The sequence below is a fragment of the Microtus oregoni genome, unplaced genomic scaffold (genome assembly GCF_018167655.1).
Source record: "Microtus oregoni isolate MIOR12 unplaced genomic scaffold, Mior012 000012F_ref0000307, whole genome shotgun sequence".
Lineage (NCBI taxonomy): Eukaryota > Metazoa > Chordata > Mammalia > Rodentia > Cricetidae > Microtus > Microtus oregoni.
The window spans coordinates 31,472,272-31,491,434 of NW_024543071.1; the positions used below are offsets into that span (position 1 = coordinate 31,472,272).

Genomic DNA, 19,163 nt, shown 5'->3' on the forward strand with positions numbered 1-19,163 from the left:
CTCCTAAGTAAAAGTTTCCATGTTGTGTAGATTCATGTGTGTTCTGCTCACATTCTGATGAGTGGGTGAGCAAGAACATCACGTGATTGAAGCGACTCTGGAGTCAGACCGGAACTGGCTAATGCTCCTGGAAAAGAGGGGTGAGAAGAAAAAGAAAGTGGAGAGAGGCAGGAGGAGGAAAGGTGGAGGGAGTTAGAATCTGGAGGTCTCTGGCAGGGTGGGGACAAATGTGACCTGGGACTTGGGTCTGGGAATCAGGCTGTAAAAGCCAGTGTTTATGCTTCTTAGGCATTTGGGGCTCTTTTTGAATGCTATCAGGTTCACTTAAGCCCAATTCTTAAAGAACTGGTGTGATGCATCCCTCTGGGCTTTATTGACTTTTTTGTTTTGTGTGTGTCCTTTGTCTCGGCGATCTATCATAGCAGTGTGCACAAGTACTTAGTCTCAGCACTGGCAAGCAAAAGAATTAAATCACCGCTAAGACTAAGTTCTGGTTTGCCAGGCTGGCCTCCTCAGGTTGTCGTTATTGGTTGGTGAGTTTCCTCACTTGGTTGGGGGTTCTGGCTCTAAGGCAGAGTAGGCTGCTGGCATGGGTCAGGTCTTTGTCATCTGAAAGACTTGGCCACTACCCTTCTCTGTGTCTGGGAGTGTGGTCTGCGAGTAGTTGTTGGACTGTGTTTGGGTCACAGGTTCTCTGGGGGGGGGGGGTTGGAGTTCTGCGTTAGTTTTATATGTGAAGGCTTTACGCAGATAAACTCTGCTTTCAGTGGCTCATTTGGTTTTGGGACGAAAAACTCTGCCACTGTGGAAAAGGACAACACGGGCCTTTTCCACAGTGGCTGCCAGCTCTTGGTCTCTCCAGAGAGAATTCCTGGTAGGGACAGTTATAGAGAACAAATAATGCTTATAAATGAACACAGTGTTCTTGCTTGAATATTTCCCATAATTCTAAAGAAATACAATACAGGTAAATTTTTCTATGTTCTCACTGTGATTTAGGTTTATGAGAAGAAGAAAAAAAGGATTAAAAACTGGAGGTTTTTCTTATCAGTGGCTTAGGCTTTTATATCTCTCAACTTCTGGTCACTATAAAGTCTTCTAGTTTCTTGCCCTAGTCACGGTTGATATTTTCCCTTCTAGAGACCGTTGAGTTATTTTTATTCATAAGTGAAAAATGTATTACAGCTTTATTTCCTTTTATTAATAATTCCTTCTTGCCCTTAACCACTCTTTGACTTCTTGGCATGCGGAGAGCAGTGAGCTCATGCTTAATCATGTATAAACAACCATCTAATTATATGGTTTTGAATTTTCATCTGACCAGCTAAACAGAAATGACACAGAAACGAGAAATCTGACAGCCTTCCTGTCTCGGATACCTGGCCTCTCTCTCCCTCACCCTCTCTTCATGTGTTCAGGAGCATGCATGTTTCAACTTATCAAAAAATCGGTTTGCATTTGCCAAGGTTCTGAGGTAAAATTGTTCTTTTCAAGGCTACGTGTCAAAAAAACAAGTCTGTCAAGCTGAATTATATATCTTCTTTTCTTACCTCTTTCAACTCTATTCTTCCGCGGCTGGACGGAGGTGTTCCTAACATTCCTCTTACTGCTGGTGTCAGGTGACGGAACAGCACTCAGGGAAGGTTTCCCAGTCTTTGTCCCCTTGCTGTCACTTCTGAGGTGTAGTAAGAACTACTCCAGTTGCCCTTCCCACCCTCCCCTAACTCCTCTGACACATTTTCTTGAAAGGAGATGGTGCGAAGATTGGATAAAGCAAAGATGTTCCTCCTGTTCAGATGGACACAGAAAGAAGTTGGCCATTCCTTTCGCTTTCTCACTGTTAGGTTCTAGAAATCTGAACACAGGCAAAAACTCTTGGCTCTTTTGACAATTTCAGCATAGATTGTCCAGCGTGCTTGATGGCAGGAAGCGGGGCAATGAAAAGCTCCCACTGAAAGACAATTACCACGTGACCCTCTGACATGTGGTACCTACAATAGTGGGACTCTAGGAAAGGTGGGGGTGAGGATGGAGATGAGACAGAAATATTCAAAAAATATTAAAAAGTTTAATTTATTGCAAGATGAATGAATTTAGAGCCAACATTCACTATTGGTGAATATAGTTGGCAATATTTGCATAGTTGACATTTATCATAAGGATAGATTAGAATTTTAACACACATAGATAAGTACCTATGTGATATGAAGTATATAAAAACTACTTTGTGATGATTGTTCTAATATGCACACACACATACACACACATGACACACATCTAACTACCCCTTGCACTGTAAAGATGTGTACCATAAACTTAATGTATTCTAATGATCACCTTTGTGGTTATGTGTGCTTTTGAAGATAGCATTTTACCATGTAGCCCAGGCTGCCCAGGAACTAGCTATGTAGACTAGTGGTGGTCGTCTTTGTCTTCTTTGTCCCTTTCAAGTTCTGTGATTTAAAGCATGTGCCACCACATCCAGCAAGTCACAAATTCCAGGCTTCCGATTTCAGTGTTTTCTGCTCGTCAGTTACACTCTAGTGAAGGTATGGCAACAAGAAAGAAATGCTTCCCTTTTATTAATTTCATTCCGGATATTTTGCAAGAGGAATATTTCAGAACTTGAGCCTGGCTGCTATCATACGAAGGAAGAAGTTAGGGCAGACGCCTATGAAACTGGGTCGAAGCGACAGGTCTCCTCATTAGTCTGAAAGCGTAATTTGATTTTTCAGATTTTTTTCACTGAAACATACATATCTTGAACTGGCAAAATTTCATACACTTGTGGTTTAGTTGGAAAGCAAAGAGACTCCAGCTTGAGAATTGAGATTTGGCAATGTCCTGTGAGGTTAATATCTGATAGATGATGCTGAGGAGTTCAATGCTGCACAATGGAAATATTCTGGTACTGCCTGCCCATCTTCCTGTCCGCCACTGGGAGCTGTTCTCACTCAGTGACTAGAAGACAAGAGTTTATCACAAACGGTGAATTTCTTTCAATTGTCCCCATCCTTTCCTGGTACAAAGAGTGAGGATTTTGGCGGAAGCTGTTAGTTTTGTTTCATTATGGAACATTTAAGGACAGAAGGACACGAATCCTGGCCCACACTTATTTAAGATGGGCTCTACTGTAGTGGGAGAGAAGGAGGGAGGCCTTCAGCTGTCAAGTTCAGGAGTCTACTTACATGGTCTTTGGAGAGATGGGGAAAAATTGTATTTCTTTCCCTAATTACACTGAAGGACACACTGTCTGAAATCTCTTTAACTGCGTCATTTATTCTTTTCTAAGAAGCAGTATATTACTAATGAAATAACACTGCCACTCAGCATCCTGCTCTTCCTCGCTCTGGTTTTTGACTTTGCTATATTCAGATAAATAACTGGGACTCCTTTTTAATAAGTATTATTTCGGGGAGAACCTAGAATTTGGATTTATTTATTTTTTTTCCATACTGGCATCAAAACGTCATAGGATTGTTCTGTGTTCTTTTGGTGGTACTGAAGATTGTGGAGGCCAGGTTAGTACTCAGCTGCTGAGCTGTATCGATGACACTACTTTAGAATTTAGAAGTAAAATCATGATGTGTAGCATTTGCATGCAGTGCCCATGGACGCCAGTAGAGGGCGCTGGATCCCCTGGACCTGGAGTTACAGAGTTAGGCCAGGATAGTGAGCTGCGCTGTGGGTGCTGGGAATAAAGTGGCCCTCTGGGAGAGTAACTGGTGCTGTTAACTTCTGAGCCATCTCTCTAGCCTGTTTGTGTGGATGTGTTCACCCGTGGATGTGCACTTGCACCTGTGGAGGTTAGAGGTCAGTATGTGTCCTTACTGCCTTGTAATTTTTGAGTCTCTCATTGAACCTGGAACTCACAGATTCGGCTAGCCTATCTTGACCAGCAACCCCTAGGTATTCTCCTTCCTTCCACTCTCAAGCACCGAAACGTACATGCACCACTGTGCAAGCTTTCATGTAACTGCTGGGATTTGAACTCAGTTCTTCATGCTTGCCTGGCAAGCACTTTACCAATGAAGCCATCTCTCCAGCTACCAGTTTTGTGTTTGAATAGGAAGTGTTTGTGCTGGCTGCGGAGCTTTTCCTTCCTATTCACCATTCCTGGTTGGGAGTTACTGCTGGCAACGTGGCCGACTCAGCCTGCACAGGGTACAGGGTATTACAGTCACAGAAACTTAACATACTACCTCACCTTGAATCCTGTACAGGGATGTTTAGATTGAACCATTTCTCTTGTGAGTTCACAGATAGCATCAAAAGAAAGGAACAGGAAGAAGCTTATAGTGTGTAGGCTCTGGCCAGATTGCCTGTGAGGTGCGGTTTGTGAGATTTGAATCTTGTTAAAAACTATAAAATAGTTTGGGAGTTGGGTTAACATTGCATCTTTTTATACAGTGATAACATTTCTTAACCAGTAGGTAGTTGTTTCAGGGTTAAAATTACTGCTATAATTTTCAGTGATTTGTGGTTGACACGACTTAATGTTCCGACTCATAGATTATTTCTTTAAATAAACCATGTCTACTCTTATTTTTATGAGTACTGCAATATAAATAGTCTCAGTCGTTGATGGGGTATCTTGATATTCTGCAATGATGATACCCCAGAAACAGCAGAAAATAAACTTTTCATCTGTGTTACTAGATGTCTCTTGAGAGGCCCACACATCTAGCCCTTTTTGTTGTCTTGGGTGACAGCTCACAAAAGCTAGAACCTAGAACACACGGCTCATCCTTGAGGCAGCTCAAGATGTTGGAGAAGGGTCCTTTCCAGGTGCCTCAGTTGCTCTACACCTCTTCCAGGCAGCTGAGAAGAACTTGAAGCCTTTGTTGTTTACCCTGTCAGCGAGGAGCCTTGCGAATCTGGTCAGTTTCAGGGACTTCCTGAAGCTTTCTTGAGTTGCTTACCTTCCTGTTTAAGGAGCTCCTGCAGGATGGAATGTTTCAATTTTGGAGGAAACTGCTACACAACAAAGACCATTTTATTCCAGGATTGTGTCACCCACTTTCCGAGCCAGGCTGAGCCTTCTAAAAACCTGCAGAAGGCCTCCCAGGGGGATGCTGTCCTCCGGGAAGATAGAAAAGGCTCTTCTGAGAGCCTCATCCCTGAGGGCATGACAGTCTGCTTATCTTGGTTTCTATCTTCAGTCTTTGCTCTGCCTCCATATTTTCAGGAAGTATTTGGACTGTCCTCTTCATACGCACCTATCATATGCAGGCTTATAAACCTGCCCATAGCTCTTGTCCTGCCTGGACTTGGAGGTGTGCCGTTCTTTAGTAAGAACAGGGACTCCTAAGGCTTATGGACTACTTGCTTTCTGCTGGAGAGGTATGGGACGACTTTACATATTCAATTTATTCAATTCTTCCAACAGCCGTATGAAGGTGGGAGCAGTTATCACTCCGTATTCCAGATGGGTGGGCAACAGAGACACAGAGTTTAAGGAGCTTGCCCATGGTCCTGGTCCCTGTGGTCATGGTCCCCGTGGTCATGATCATGCAGCTTGTATGTGAATATCCTCTCTGGCTCCGTCTACATCACTTGCGAGGTCTCCAGTGCGGATTCCGCACTGCTTTTAGCACTTCCCTCTCTCCTCACTCTGGTCCTCTGCCCTCCGGCCGCAGAGAGGCTGAGATAGAGGAGTGCCACCCTTTCCTCCAAGCTTACACAGATCCCTTTCTCATCTGTGATTTTTGTGTACTCAGCACCAAGGCACCTTAATTCAAGAGTGGCTGTTGTTCACATTTATTTCTTAAACTCCATCCAGTTGGCCAGAAGATTTTGCAGAAAAGCTTGTCCCGATGGCCTGAGATTCCATGACCATCACAGTGCCAAAGTCCACAGTAGGTCAGTGTGACTAGTTCGTGGCCTTAGGAGACTAAGGCAGTTTTCTTTTCGAAAGTAAATTTCCTCTCGTCTTTTCTTGTGTTTGTGGACATCTTTTTTAAGTACTTCTACCTTCATACATTTCCACAGTTGAATCCAGCAGACAGGCTTTGGTGTAAGCGCATTGTTAGACAGGAACTGCCTGACTCGTCGATTAACCGAAACTCCGTTGAAGTATCTAATAGAGCCGAGTAAGGCTGCGGTAAACTGATAACGGACCCACAAGCGATAAATCACTAAATTGTGCCTGTGCTCGCATTTCCGTCTTTGGAGAGTGACAATTTGCTTATTTAACAAACACATCTATTCTCCTCCCGTGGGATTGTTGGATATTTTGTCAAGGGGAAAGCAGTAAAATGTGCTTATATTTCCTTTTTGGTTTTCGGGGCTAATTGTGGGTGAACTTTATTTAACACTCTTGCTATCCTGAGAGGCTTTCAGTTAACTTGGCAAATCATCACAAGGGAGAGTAGGAGGGTCAGCAGAAGTCCTCTTTACTAATTAGTTGATAATTAATGTATAATGGCCAAGTGATGGGATTTGAGGATGTAAACCTCGGGAACAATGTTGACGCTATCTTCCCTCTTTTGAGGGGACTGGGAGCTATGTATCCCTTTATACCTTCTTACCAGAAGTGCTCAGCCGTGTGGGAAGCAAGATGAGGGCTGATGCCCAGGAAGTGGGGTTATTAGAAGTACAAACAAGCATGGGGCAGTTTTCAGTTTCTTAGGTATAGCTGTGACTCCACTGACTACAGGCATAAAACAGAATGAGCAGGGGGCTGGTGATTCTATACTGTGTGAGCCACATTCCTGTAATGCTGACTAAAGCTGGAAGCATGTTGCTGTAAAAATTACAGCCTTGTGGAATAAACACAGGAGAATCAGGCTGAAGGCAAGTTAGTGGGGGATTGCATGGTTCAAAGGATTCTCCTTGGGTTAGGGTTTGACCTGTTTATATCGGAACACATTGGGAAGAAGTCACAGGATAGACTTTATATGATGTCCCACATCTTAAACATGATCTTCTAAGTCTTTATAATGTAATTATAAGAATCCCTGGATTTACTCTTAACCAGCTTCTGTAATCATTGCTTTCTGAGTTTTCATTGCCCGCATTGAGCCCTCGTCACTGTCTCCTTTCTATTTCACCCATTGTTGCTTGTCTTCCTCATGTCTTGGAAAAGGAGTTTACTCTTGGGAGAGCTCCTAGTGGTTTGTACCATCCGTTCTAGCTTGGAGCCTCCCATGACAGTCAGCCAGTTATGCCAATAGCACAGAGCCCCCAGTGCCAGTTATGCCAACATTATCCAGTTAGTGGGCCCAGAGCAGGGTCTAGGAATTCACAGTTTGAAGGAAATAACCTTTGCAATGCTAACATACCATCCGGTATGGAGTCACTGGATGTTCAGCTTTTAATGTCAGATTGTGTCAGCTTTCTGTTCCCGTAGCAAAAAACTTAAGGTTATTAACTTATGAAGAGAATAGGTTATTTTGACTTGGGACTTGAAAACATTAAGTACACCGTGGTTCCATTGCTCGTGGGCCTGTGGTACAGGACCAGTGACCATGTTAACACTGGAGCAAACCCATTTGGAAATGTAAAAGAAGAAGGAGTAGACCAAGGCCCACAGTCCCCCTCAAGGGCATACTCTCAATGATCCAAAGTCTCCTTTTGTGCTTTCCTCTTATGGTTTCTATGAACCTCCAATAGTTCCAGTCTATTGCTGAACATTTCCAGGTTACAACAATGGTCCTGGTCTTTTGGAGTAACTAAGCTGATGCCCTGAGCTCCAGCTCCTCCCTTCTTTGTGCTAGTTTCGCCTACCGCAGGAACCCTGTTCCCCCTTTTTTATTTCCATGATTTCAGCCTGTTAGTTCTTCTCCATGTCTCTTTTCTTCCTTTATTGTTTGAGCCTGTTAATTTCAGTAGAATGAGAATGTTATTCTTGAGTGATTCCCCAAAGAAGAAGAGACTCTAAAAATTCAGTCTTCCCAACAAATATATTTTGCATTCCATTTTCCCCCCCGAGGGATAACTCTGTGCACTGGAAGAGTTATAAGAAGCTTTGTAATAAAGGAAATATGTAACTTTTGTTTTATTAAGGTGCTTTGATACTGTTTGACCATGGGCATCTCCAGAAGCTTTTTCTTTTTACTACTTAAGTGACACACCTTTGGAAATTCCAAAGCTCTTTGAGAAATGTCTCTGGGTTAATCGTCTTCAGTGAATTATCTGTAACGTAGCAACTGCTCTCTTTCTTCTTCAAACTCCTGTCTATAATTTAGCGTCATATTCAGTCCGGCACAGTGCATTAACCTCATCTGATGGCCCCTCGGTGAGTCTCTCTGGTGTCAGTCAGTTGTCAGCTCCGGGATGACAGCACACAGTGTTTCTTATCTCCCGTAGGCTGTACGCATTTCTGAGCACCTGCTAATGCTATCATTCAAATTCCTAGTCTTTGGCATCTCTAGCATCCATCCAGCCTTTCTGTATCTTCGAGTGGCACACTGGACACTCAGACATGGTCACTTCATGGTTAATGTTGTGTTTTAGCAGGGAGACATTGCAGATTTGTCCCAAGATTCCACAATAAGCCTTGCGTGTTTGCTGTGCAGTAGTTGCTTGTTTGCAGTTTCTAGAAGGGACTGTGAGTGAGGTTCTCAGAGGGCCTGATGACCTGGACCCAGTGTGCAGGCTGGCTTGGTTTGGCATGGGGCCCTGGGAGGATCCTACTCATCTCTCTAAATTGAAAAGCGTGTACTTTTCAAAGTTCTCTCAGACATCCCCAGTTGAGGAAAGAGAAAGAAGCCCGCATGCTATGGTGCCTTGCCCCGAACTATTAATATATTACAGATGAACACCCATATTTATTTATAAGACAGGAATTTGTGGTATAAAGGTAGATGGTTTCAGCATTTGCTTTGAGACTTCATTAAAATAGCTATATTTTCATGGTATCTTTTAAGAACAGATGGGGGCAATGTATGATAAATCATATTGCTTTAGAATTAGAGCTTACATATTCATGTCAGTAGAGCTTAGATGTGTGGAAGGATACACATTTGGCTGTTTGAATTGAGCCTCTTAGAAGAATACTGCTGCAACTGGACAGGCATGAAACTACCTTGTTTTTTTTTTAATGTACATCTTTGACTTTAACGCATATTATTTTAAATTTGAAATGTAAGTAAATGTGATCCCAACAAGAAGTCGCTAGTAACAGTCTAGGCAATGCTTTGATATATGCTAACTTAATAAACCTGAAGCCTAAAACTACATATGCTATGGTTCTAAACATAGTTTGGAACCTGTGGGGGTTGTCACAGTGGATTGAATATTTCCTTACTATCAGAACATCTTATTGTATTGATGGATATGATAGGTTGTGAGGGCAGAGTGTTCAGTGATATCCCAGTGCTCTTTCTGTCTGGGCCACAGAACCAGACGGCCTTGCCCACTCTGTCTGGGGCCACCTTATCGCTACATATGTAATATCACTATCTATGTACCTGGTGAGGCTTGCCTTGCCCCTCTGCCTAAGTTTATCCATAGAAGAAAGCCTGAAGAGTTTCTTGTGGCATGCTTTTCCACTTAGTCTTGCTTCTACATTAGAGAAAGAGTGGGCAGTTTCTTTCTTAGAGAACGAGGTGTTAGCAAGATGTGTTAGTACTTTTTGGGGTTCATAAATAATCATTTCTGCCTTCATGGCTCAGTTTGCATTGCTTAAAATTTGTTCTGTACTGCAGTGATGGTAATCACAGTCCAGACTCATGACCGAGCAGACAGTGTGCGTGTTACTTCTCAGTTATCCTTTGAGCCGCTTTGTAGAGAGTCTGAGATGTGACAGCAACCTGCTTAGTGGCCAAGGTCCCACCCACAGGCTGGCTGTGGAGGACAGCCACCTTCTCCCATGCAGACTCACACGTGTTCCATAGCAGTTGAGATTTGTGTGCTTTTGAAAATGGCAGGAGTGTTCACTTAGAGACTGGAAAGATGGTTGCATGGTTAAGAGCACTGGCTGCTCTTCCAGAGGACCCGGGTTCTCATTCCCGGCACCTGCATGGTGGCTAACAACCACCCGTGACTCAGTTCCAGGGGATTTGAACCCTCTTCTGGTTCTGTGGGCACTGCAGGCGTGTGTTGTGCACACATACATGTAGACAAAACACCTTTCTTTCTTTCACAAAACCTTAAAAAAAATTTTTAAGAATAGTTCTTTTCTTTTTTATTCTGGGGTTCAATCCAGAGAGAACTCTGTTGAGGAAGCCATGCAGGGCAGGGGCGTTTAAGTGCTTAGAACTAGAAACAGTGATAAAATTTCGAGCTTCAAAGTTGCAAAAATTTTACTGCAGAATGACCTAGATTAGTTACAGCTATGTCTCATTCTTGTGATCATCAGGAGCAAAGGAAGGACTAGACTTATAAAAACTTTGTTTGCACATTGAAGAGTTATTGAGAGGTTTAATAAAACACTATTTCTGGGAGCAGGGACGTGACTCAGCAGCCGACTGTTCTTGCTGTCATTTCTGACAGACAAGCTGGGTTGGAATCCCAAGATGGAGGAGAGAACTGTCTCTCACAGGTTGTTTTCTTGTTCTATATGAGCACCATGGCACGCACACCTACAAATATACATATGACTGCACACACGTGCAGGCGGTGAATACATAAAGAAATGTTGTAGCTAATACTTCCGTTTTTCCATGCAGACTTTTGATTTTTTTAAAATCGGATATGGGGAATTTTTGATGCCTTTAGGTTCTATTTCTGTACTATTACCTTGTTGTAAATTGTACTGAAGGCATTTCTCTTGAGACGAACACCTTAGTCTAAGACAGCCAGATCCTGTCTGAAGCAGTGAGCTGAAAGGGGATGAGAGAGGTGAGCCAAGACTGGCGTGAAGCTGGAGCCCACCCCAGGAAGGATTGGGCTGCTGTGTGTGTGCGTGTTTGTGTGTGTCTCTGTCTGTGTCCCTGTCCGTTGTGTGTTTGTGAGTCTGGCTTTGTGTGTGACTGTGTGTTACATGCATTGTGAGATATCAGCATTAGTTCCTGTGTATTTAAGGGGAAAGAAATTCTAGAAACAATATAAAATGGTACTGGAGACTCGTCCTTCCCTCCCTCCCTCCCTCCCTCCCTCCCTCCCTCCCTCCCTCTTACCTTTTATTGAAAAACATTTTCATACACTATTCTAATCACACTTTTTTCTGCCCTCATTTTCTTCCCATTTCCTCACCCACACACCTTCTTGCCCTTTCTCTCTTCAAAAAACACAAAAACTAAAAAAAAACACACATAACCCCCACAACAAATGGAAACCAAAATATACAAGCAAAACTCCAATAAGGTGAAAGAAAAAAGAAAGAAAGCCCAAACAAAGCAAAATGAGACAAAAAAAGTCTACAAAAAATTAATATCGATCTATTTTGCTTTGGCCAACTACTCCCGGGCAAGGGGCCTGTCCTGGAGTGTAGTAATTTATTCCTGAGACTCCATTGGAGAAAACGAAGTTTTCCTTTGCTGCTGGGGCCTCAGTTGCAGATATCTTGGCTAGGGGTGGGAGCCTGAGAGGAATGGGGGCTTCTCAATAACATTGGGCTAATTTGTGTATCCGTGTGTAGTGTGTGTGTGTGTGTGTGTGTTCATGATACAGAGGTCAGAGGACAACTTGGGGTGTTGTTTCCTCAAATACCAAACACAATCAACCTTTTTTTTTTTTTTTAAAGGGTCTCTGACTGTCGTGGAGCTTTCTAAGTGTGTTGCCATGGCGTATTATTAAACCCTGGGGACCTGCTTGCTTTCACTTCCCCAGTTCTGGAATTAGAATGAGGCCTGGCATCTTTTACATGGATCTAGTGTTTGAACTCATGTCCTGGTGTTTGCAAGGCAAGCACTTTACCCACTGAGCTATCTTCCAGCTCCAAATTCCGCTAACCTTTTCAAGGTATTTAGTAAGCACCACGTACTAAATGTGTCATACGTACCAGCTCTTTCAGCCCTCTTAACAGCTGTACAGTTCTGGAAGCATCAAAATCATTTTAGAATCAGGGAACTAAGACACGGAGCTCAAGCGGTGCGGGAGGATTATAAAGCTAGGGGTGGTGGGGCTGGGATACAGAAGTATGCTCTTGACTCTTGTGATATTAACCTCCCTTCTTCTTTCTTGAACCTTTCATCTTTTCTATCAACCTTCAGTGCTCTGTATCCAATGATTTGCTAATCTATTCTTGGAGATCACTGGAGTGTGGATTAAAACTTCTTTATACTGTATGATTCTGGATTAAAAAGGAATTGATCTACATGTATCATTACATATATTATTGGAAATAATGTGAGCATAGTGTTTTCTTTACTAGTATTATTGCCTTGCTGAATGCTTTGGATTTTATAATTATATTGTCCTTATACATTTAGGAATTAAAATATGAAATCTATGATTCATTCTTAATGGCCCCAGAGTTGAAAGGAGCAAATTCTTGAGATCATATGCCGGATGAAGAAATGGCCTTAGGTGAAGTTGGAGATTATTTTCCTATTTCTGCAATCTTTTTTAGGTCTGAAAATGTTTCATAGAGAACCCAGATTCTGAAAGGTGGTGGTATGTATATTAATATTAACCAGTTGTTGTTAAGGCCATCCCATGTGTTAAGTGATCTGACCATTCCTAGTGTCAGAAGAGGATACTAGGGCAGAGAGATCTCAAGGACTCTGCCCATTGCCACATAGCTAGTGAGGACAGGGGCAGGACTTGACTCTATTGGATAGTAATATTTTTGCCTAGAAAATGTCCAGTGTGTGAGTTGCATTGTACTGTTTAGAAGCTGATCATCTGTGACCTGATAAAAGCCTATTTCACACGATCCACTGAGAGGCAGGAATTTCCCATCAGTGGGGGCTTGGTCCTTCCTTGTACCACTGTCTCCATGCGCTGCCTGGCCCAGGGTTAGCATTCGGTAAGTGCCAGTTGATTAGTGATTAGCAAAGCTTTGATTATTTCAGCGCTGCTCTCTCGTCTGCGTTACACTTTTGTTACCCTCTGTTTCAGTGTGAAGTTAGGAAAGAATCAACCTATTTATGATAGGTACAAGCCAATCAACCTTGCTTCTGAAGGAAGACCCTTTCTGCTAATGAAGACAGTCATGAAAATCACGGCCCTTCTAAAATGACCGCTCAGTTTAGATCCTCAGAGATGCGAAGTGTGAGGGGCTTCCCAGAAGCACAGTGTGATCTCGGCGAGAACCTGTGCGGAGCTCAGAACACCGTCCTCTCCGATCGTTATTTGAGCAGTAAACACATCTTTAAACACACACCATGCCGTCTCTAAAAATAAGCGGTATTTCGAAAAGAAAAACTAGTGCCCAAGTAGTTGGCACATCTGGTAGTCAGAAAAGCTGTATGGTTTGTTTTTACGGAACAACAAGCCAGGGAACATTCAAACTTGGCCAGTTGCAAATTTCTATCTGTGATGACACCTGGTTGAAAAAAAAATTGGCTCTGGGCTCAAAACAGAAAGAACATTGGAAATGGGCAGAGAATTAAACAGCATCGTTTACTGTCTTGTGTTGTGCAAGGAAATATGAAGGACTTTTCTTCTTTAACAGAGTGGAACAGAAAAGCAAGGGCAGACATGGAACAACCATCAGTGACGAGAGCTGCCGACACCTATAGTATCTGCTATGGTGCCGAGGCTTTGTGTGTGCTGCTAATACCGGATGCAAAGCCCCTTAGGAGGCAGCATCAGTTTCTTTTCCTCTTTGGTAGATGGTGAGATACAAACACGGACTGCCAATTTTCAGAAATTTGCCCCCGTCATGCAAAGCGCTTGATCCCAGGCAGTCAGGCTGCCCGCAGAGCCCACACTCCGACTCCCAGTGGTTCGGAGCTCATGCTTCTGACTGGGATTCTGAAAAAGAATTAGACTTTTAATGCTTTGTTAATAGTGTCTTTTGGTACAACTCTTGTTTATTTTCCATTGTGAGCTCGATGGTGCCATTTTCTAGAACATTCTCATTACTGCATCAAATGCTGCATGTTTCTGAGAAAGTCACTGTTGACACAAGCTGTCACTTTTCTGTGGTTCGAGGATGTTGAAGTTGATCCGTGTGTTTGGAGTAGGGGGCAGGATAGTGGGATACTGAGCAGAGAAGGACGGAGGTGTCTCATGATGTGAGTCTGGGCTGCAGGGTTCAGTGTCTGGACCAGGAGAGCAGATATACAGTTCTATGCTCACCAGCCTCCTCTTCCATTCAGCTTGGTCAGCTACACATCAGAGGATCAACTTAGTTTGGGTTTCTTAAAATGGTCTCATGTTTCATTAAAAAAAAAAAGTCAGGAGGGCTTCCATGGAAACAGCTGGATAATATTTAATATTCATTGCAGTCATTCTTAATTTTTATGCATTCATTTAAGGCTTTCTATTAGACTGGGTTCTAGGGAAGAAAATGCACATTAAACAAGGACTTCATTTTTTTTTTCAAAAAGAATTGAAGAGCAGAAATGAGAGATTGGTAGGAGTGTAATAGGCTCGCTTCCTGAAGATGAAAGGACAGAGCACTCAGATCTGTCCAGAGGACACTGGGGGTGGCAGGTGGACCCAAGGACCTTTGGGTTGAAACCTTGAAGATGCAGAGGGGCTCACTAGGTACAAAGTCAACAAAGACAGTTGCGAGCGAGGGTTAGAGTAAAAGATGCAGTCCTCATATTTGGCAGTTGAGAATTCTAAGGTATACATGTCTTCATCCCATCTCTGAAGTAGTGATGCCATGTACGGATTCGATTGGTTCTTCATGATTTTTACTATATATATAGATGTATATGCACGCAGCATTTTAGATTTGACAAGTAGGTATTAATACGGTTTGTTACCAAGCTTTCTTTCTCTTGTGTGGGCTGATAGAGGGACTCATGCATTTGTTTTAGAGGTAGATAGATGTGAATGGTTTCATTAAGGATGAATCAGATACAGAGTGACAATTCATTATATGAGCGTGTATGGCATCCTGGTTGACTGAGTGCTTGATAGCTGATGTCGCTTTTAATAGAAACATCTAGTAGCAGTGGCAGCTGAGGCAGTAACGCAGGTTATTAGGCTGGGTTAGGCTCCGCACCGTTGCATCCTCTTTCCCATAGTTCAGAGAGAGCCCATGCAAACACACGCAATCAAGAATTTTCAGAGAAATTCAGTTTATGAGCATGATATTAAAAACACACCCGCCACTCTTGATGTTAAGGCGGAAAGCCCTGATGGTCCAAAGCCATGAGTCATAAAAATGGAATACCGCCAACTGGTCTCGGAAGACATAAGATCGGAAACCTGCTCAGGCGGAAGAAAGAGGTGAATTTGAACATCTGAGCAAAGATCTGAGATCTTCTTTAGGAGCCAGTGATCTTGGAAGATGTTCAAGAGCATGCCCAGAGCCCAAACTCAAGTGTGTGGGTGCCGTGGAAATACACGGAGGAGTTGAGCTTCATACTTATTAATTCCCTGTGTGGCTATGTAGGCAGGCCGTGAGCACATGGGTTTTAGCTCCACAGCACTGGCGTGGAGAGGAGCTGCTGCCACCTAATGTAGCCGGGACTCCAGCAGGGGAGTTGAGTTGTAGCTTCATTTATGGGGATATGGCAACAACTTTCAGGGCTGTTTTGTCTCAAGGGGCTCTTAGAAGAAAATGGAACCAAAATCCATGCCAAGTAAAAGAACTCTTGGCAGTTTGGTTTATTTTGGGAGGAAAACAGAGTATGAAATTTTGCTTTCTAGAGCTAAAGAAAATTACAGTGATAAATTCTACATACTTTGGTCCTGGGTAGAGTGATGGCAAAGCCAGAGAATCTCGCGAGAACGGTATCCTCATTTGTTAGAGCTGGGAGTAGAGGATAAGCCGCTGAGACTCAGGTGGTCAGCTGGTTTTGAAAAAGTGCATCCCCTGAAGGGAACGTCTAGAATGACTAAGCTTTTACTGTTGCTTGAAACAGATGAGTCATGGCGATGTTAGCCTTTCCCTCTCCACTTTCACTTCTCTTTAACGACATAGATTCTTGTGGGTTTATTTGCCTCTTTTTCTTTCTCTTTTGGGTGTGTACCACAGTTTTTTTTTAAAAAGAAAAATTGGAATATTATAAGTAATGAAAACAAAAAATGTTGTTAAATTCTGTTACCTTTCCAAGTGAATGTTTTATGGATTTCCCATCTTGAATTATTAAAAAAAATATTTTCCGTCCAACGGCAGTGTACTGGGGATGAAGAGGGGAAACTCAAGGTTAAAGGGATATAGTTTGACTATAATTCTCCTAAAGAGGCTATCGGGAAATACAGATTCACAGTCAAATCAGTTCAGTGTTTTTGGTCCTTCCCCTCCAGCAGTATTGGCTTTATTTACTTTGTGATTCAAAATATTAGCTACTCTAGGAAGGAGTTGATTTGATAAAGATAATTCTGTCTACTGATCACCGTCGCACTTCAGTTAAGGATATTATAAATTATGACTTTCAGCTTAATTTTCAACAGCTGATTCTCACTTCTGCACAGTGAAATTTAGCCGTATTTAGTGGTTTGAGTGGTGATTACGAAAAGCTTTTTGCTATAGCATTACAGGTTTTGCATTGGCATCACATGCTTTTTGGTCTGATTAGTATTAAAAGAGATACTCTTGTAACACCAGCACTTGGGAGATGGAGGCAGGGAGAACAGGGGCTCAAGGCTGTCTTTGGCTCCATAGTAAGTAGGAGGGCAGCCTAGACTAAATGAGACCCTGTGTCAAAAAACTTCACTTTAAAAAGGACTGTCTCTAAAGATGAGCCCCGCTATAAATGTGCACATGTGTATGTACTGATTTCTGATGTAAGGGACATGAAAGCTAACCTGATTCATTTGTTTTTAGGGGCTCTTGGCTTTGGGCCTCAGTGCAAGTCCATTGGAAAAGGCAGCTGCAACAATCTAGTGGTCACCAGCAGTCCCATGATGGTTCAGCGACTGGGACCCATTTCACCTCCAGCAAGCCAGGTCTCCACAGCATGCAAGCAGATCAGTCCTAGCTTACCGAGGGCACTGAATGCAGCCAACCTGAATAGACCTCCTTCAGATTCCAGGTCTCAACTTACGTTTTTTTCCCCCCCTTTCCTTCCGGTATAATCATACCCCACGAGTGTTGTCCCCTCTCTCCCTGAGCACGAATGGACTCACACACTCAGTCACTCACTCACTGGTGCTGAAGCAGCTCTTTCAGTTTTAGCCTCGTAGGAGAATGTGTTTCAAAAGTGAACATGTGACATTCCTAATCAGGATGAATGATGTAATAGCTGTTGTCTGGTCATGGGAGATTTGGGAGTCTCAGGACCCAAAGCCTAGTTAGTAAACTTGTCACTGCCATACAGAGCAAGGCACATCTTGGCCGAATGAGACGCTCTGCACATCTGCCAGGCTTTCAGGTGTGCATCACAGTGTCTCGGGGCTGGCTTCCAGCTGTCAGTTTGTTCGCTCACCTGTGCGCTCATCCACTCAGACATGTACTAAGTACCTACTGTGTGCATAGTGCAGCAGTTTAGGGACATAGCAGAGAGAACAAAGGTAGAAATCACAAATGAATGTGTTTGGGAAGACATAGCTTCACAGTGATGCAAAGCCTTTAGTTAAATGTTTGGTTAGGCGGCAGCATCAGTGCAGCACAACACCCTGTGTCTGTCTGTCTGTCTGTCTGTCTGTCTTTCTTTCTTTCTTTCTTTTTGCCAAAAAGAACAAAACTTTTATTCAAAAAACGGTGAACATTAGGGTTAAAATCCTCAGCACCCAACCAGGAAACTGGAGACTGGCCCCCTCAGAAGCCCGGAGGCTCCCACTGCAGACTTCAGGAACGGGGTGGGGGGGGAGGGGAGGCGCTGAGGGTGCTCACAGGGGCACCTTGTGTCTTTCTCACTCAGAGGAGTTCCAGTGAAAGAAACCCCTCCCCTCTAGGCAGAATTTTATCTTCCTTAGGGTCCGTGTGTGTGCGGTGGGGGTGGCGAATGAAGGTGAACTGTGGTATAATGTTTAAGGTCTATTTCTTTGGAAGATTATTATGTCATCATTTAAAAGTTACTTTCCTGGGAAAAGCACAGTGCAGAATTTTTGCCCATATCAGTTCTGAGATGATGGATCTTGCAGAGGAGCCGCTCCCTGCATCCTTCTGTGCCTGCTCTCACCTGCTGAGGTGCCTTGTAATTGAGACTCTATTTCTCCTTTTCCCTTCCTTCTGCTCTTCTGTCCTGGCCTCCTTCCAGCCTCCAGTTGAGACTCTGAAATTCTGACTCCCAGATGGCTTATTTATGCCCCTCCCCCCCCCCTTTTGAAAGGTGAAAGCTTGTTTTCCACTCGAGACTTTAGTGATGGGAGGCTGTCACTTTCCCATTGATGATTGTGCCTCAAGGGACTCCTCAGCCTTGCTGAGCACTGCATGTAAAATTAACTCTGCTCATTGGTGGGTGTCATTGGGAACCTTCAGCTTCCTGTCTGTGGCACATCCATCCCATGCCTGCAAGGCAGTCGTAATTAATGTAGAGGCTGACGGTAAGCAGAGCTCAGGCCGCTGAAGCCAGGAGCCTTACACAGTCTCTTTCATGGTGCGGCCAGAGGGGTCGTTATCTCGGTGTTTTCTGGCATAGCTGATTCCTTAGCATAATATTATATCCTTAAGAGACAACATCTTGACGATGTACTGACAAGTGTTTTGACTATGTATTCTGTGAGATCTTCTCAAGGAATGTGTTTGTGTGTGTGTGATTTTTTTTCTTCCTCCCTGGATGGGGAAAAAAAAAACACCAATGAGTTGAGAAATGCCTAGGTGAGGTAGGGTTGAATCCAAGTATAGCAGCTTGGAAAAGTTGTGTATCTTTTGTGGTCGTTACATGGGTTTGTGTGTTACATCAGGTGAATAAGTGCTTGAGAGGCAACAGTGCAACCTGAAGGCATTGTACAGCCTAGCACTAAAGCTAGAGAGTAAACCAGCCAAGCATTTCATGCATCGGGGTCTTCTGTAGGTAGATGTTGGCCAAAGAGGCCACGAACCATTCCGTCTGAGAGATGCCTGCCCTTTGAGCAGCTGCAAAGTTGATTGTTTTCCCTGCAGTTCTATAATTGCTGTGCACTATAGAGAACGGGAAGCTGTAGAAAAACCAATGTAGTGAGCCCAAGCACCAAGCAGTACACACCTTTCCAAGCTGCTGTCCATGGCTTCTGTCCGACTGCACCTAGTCATTTCTCAACTTTTTGTTTGTTTTTTTTTTCCTATC

General features: G+C 43.3%; 1 protein-coding gene across 4 annotated transcripts in view; it reads left to right on the top strand.

Moving 5' to 3' along the window:
• Glis3 (GLIS family zinc finger 3) overlaps nucleotides 1-19,163 on the top strand; it is a 417,572-nt gene that overhangs the window by 118,439 nt on the left and 279,970 nt on the right. For 3 of the 4 annotated variants that reach the window (XM_041661239.1, XM_041661240.1, XM_041661241.1), the window contains one exon: nucleotides 16,781-16,988. The exons of the other annotated variant lie outside the window; for it this stretch is intronic. In XM_041661239.1, coding sequence (XP_041517173.1) covers nucleotides 16,781-16,988 — 208 coding nt within the window. The remainder of the gene's footprint in view (nucleotides 1-16,780; nucleotides 16,989-19,163) is intronic. 4 annotated transcript variants of the gene reach the window in all.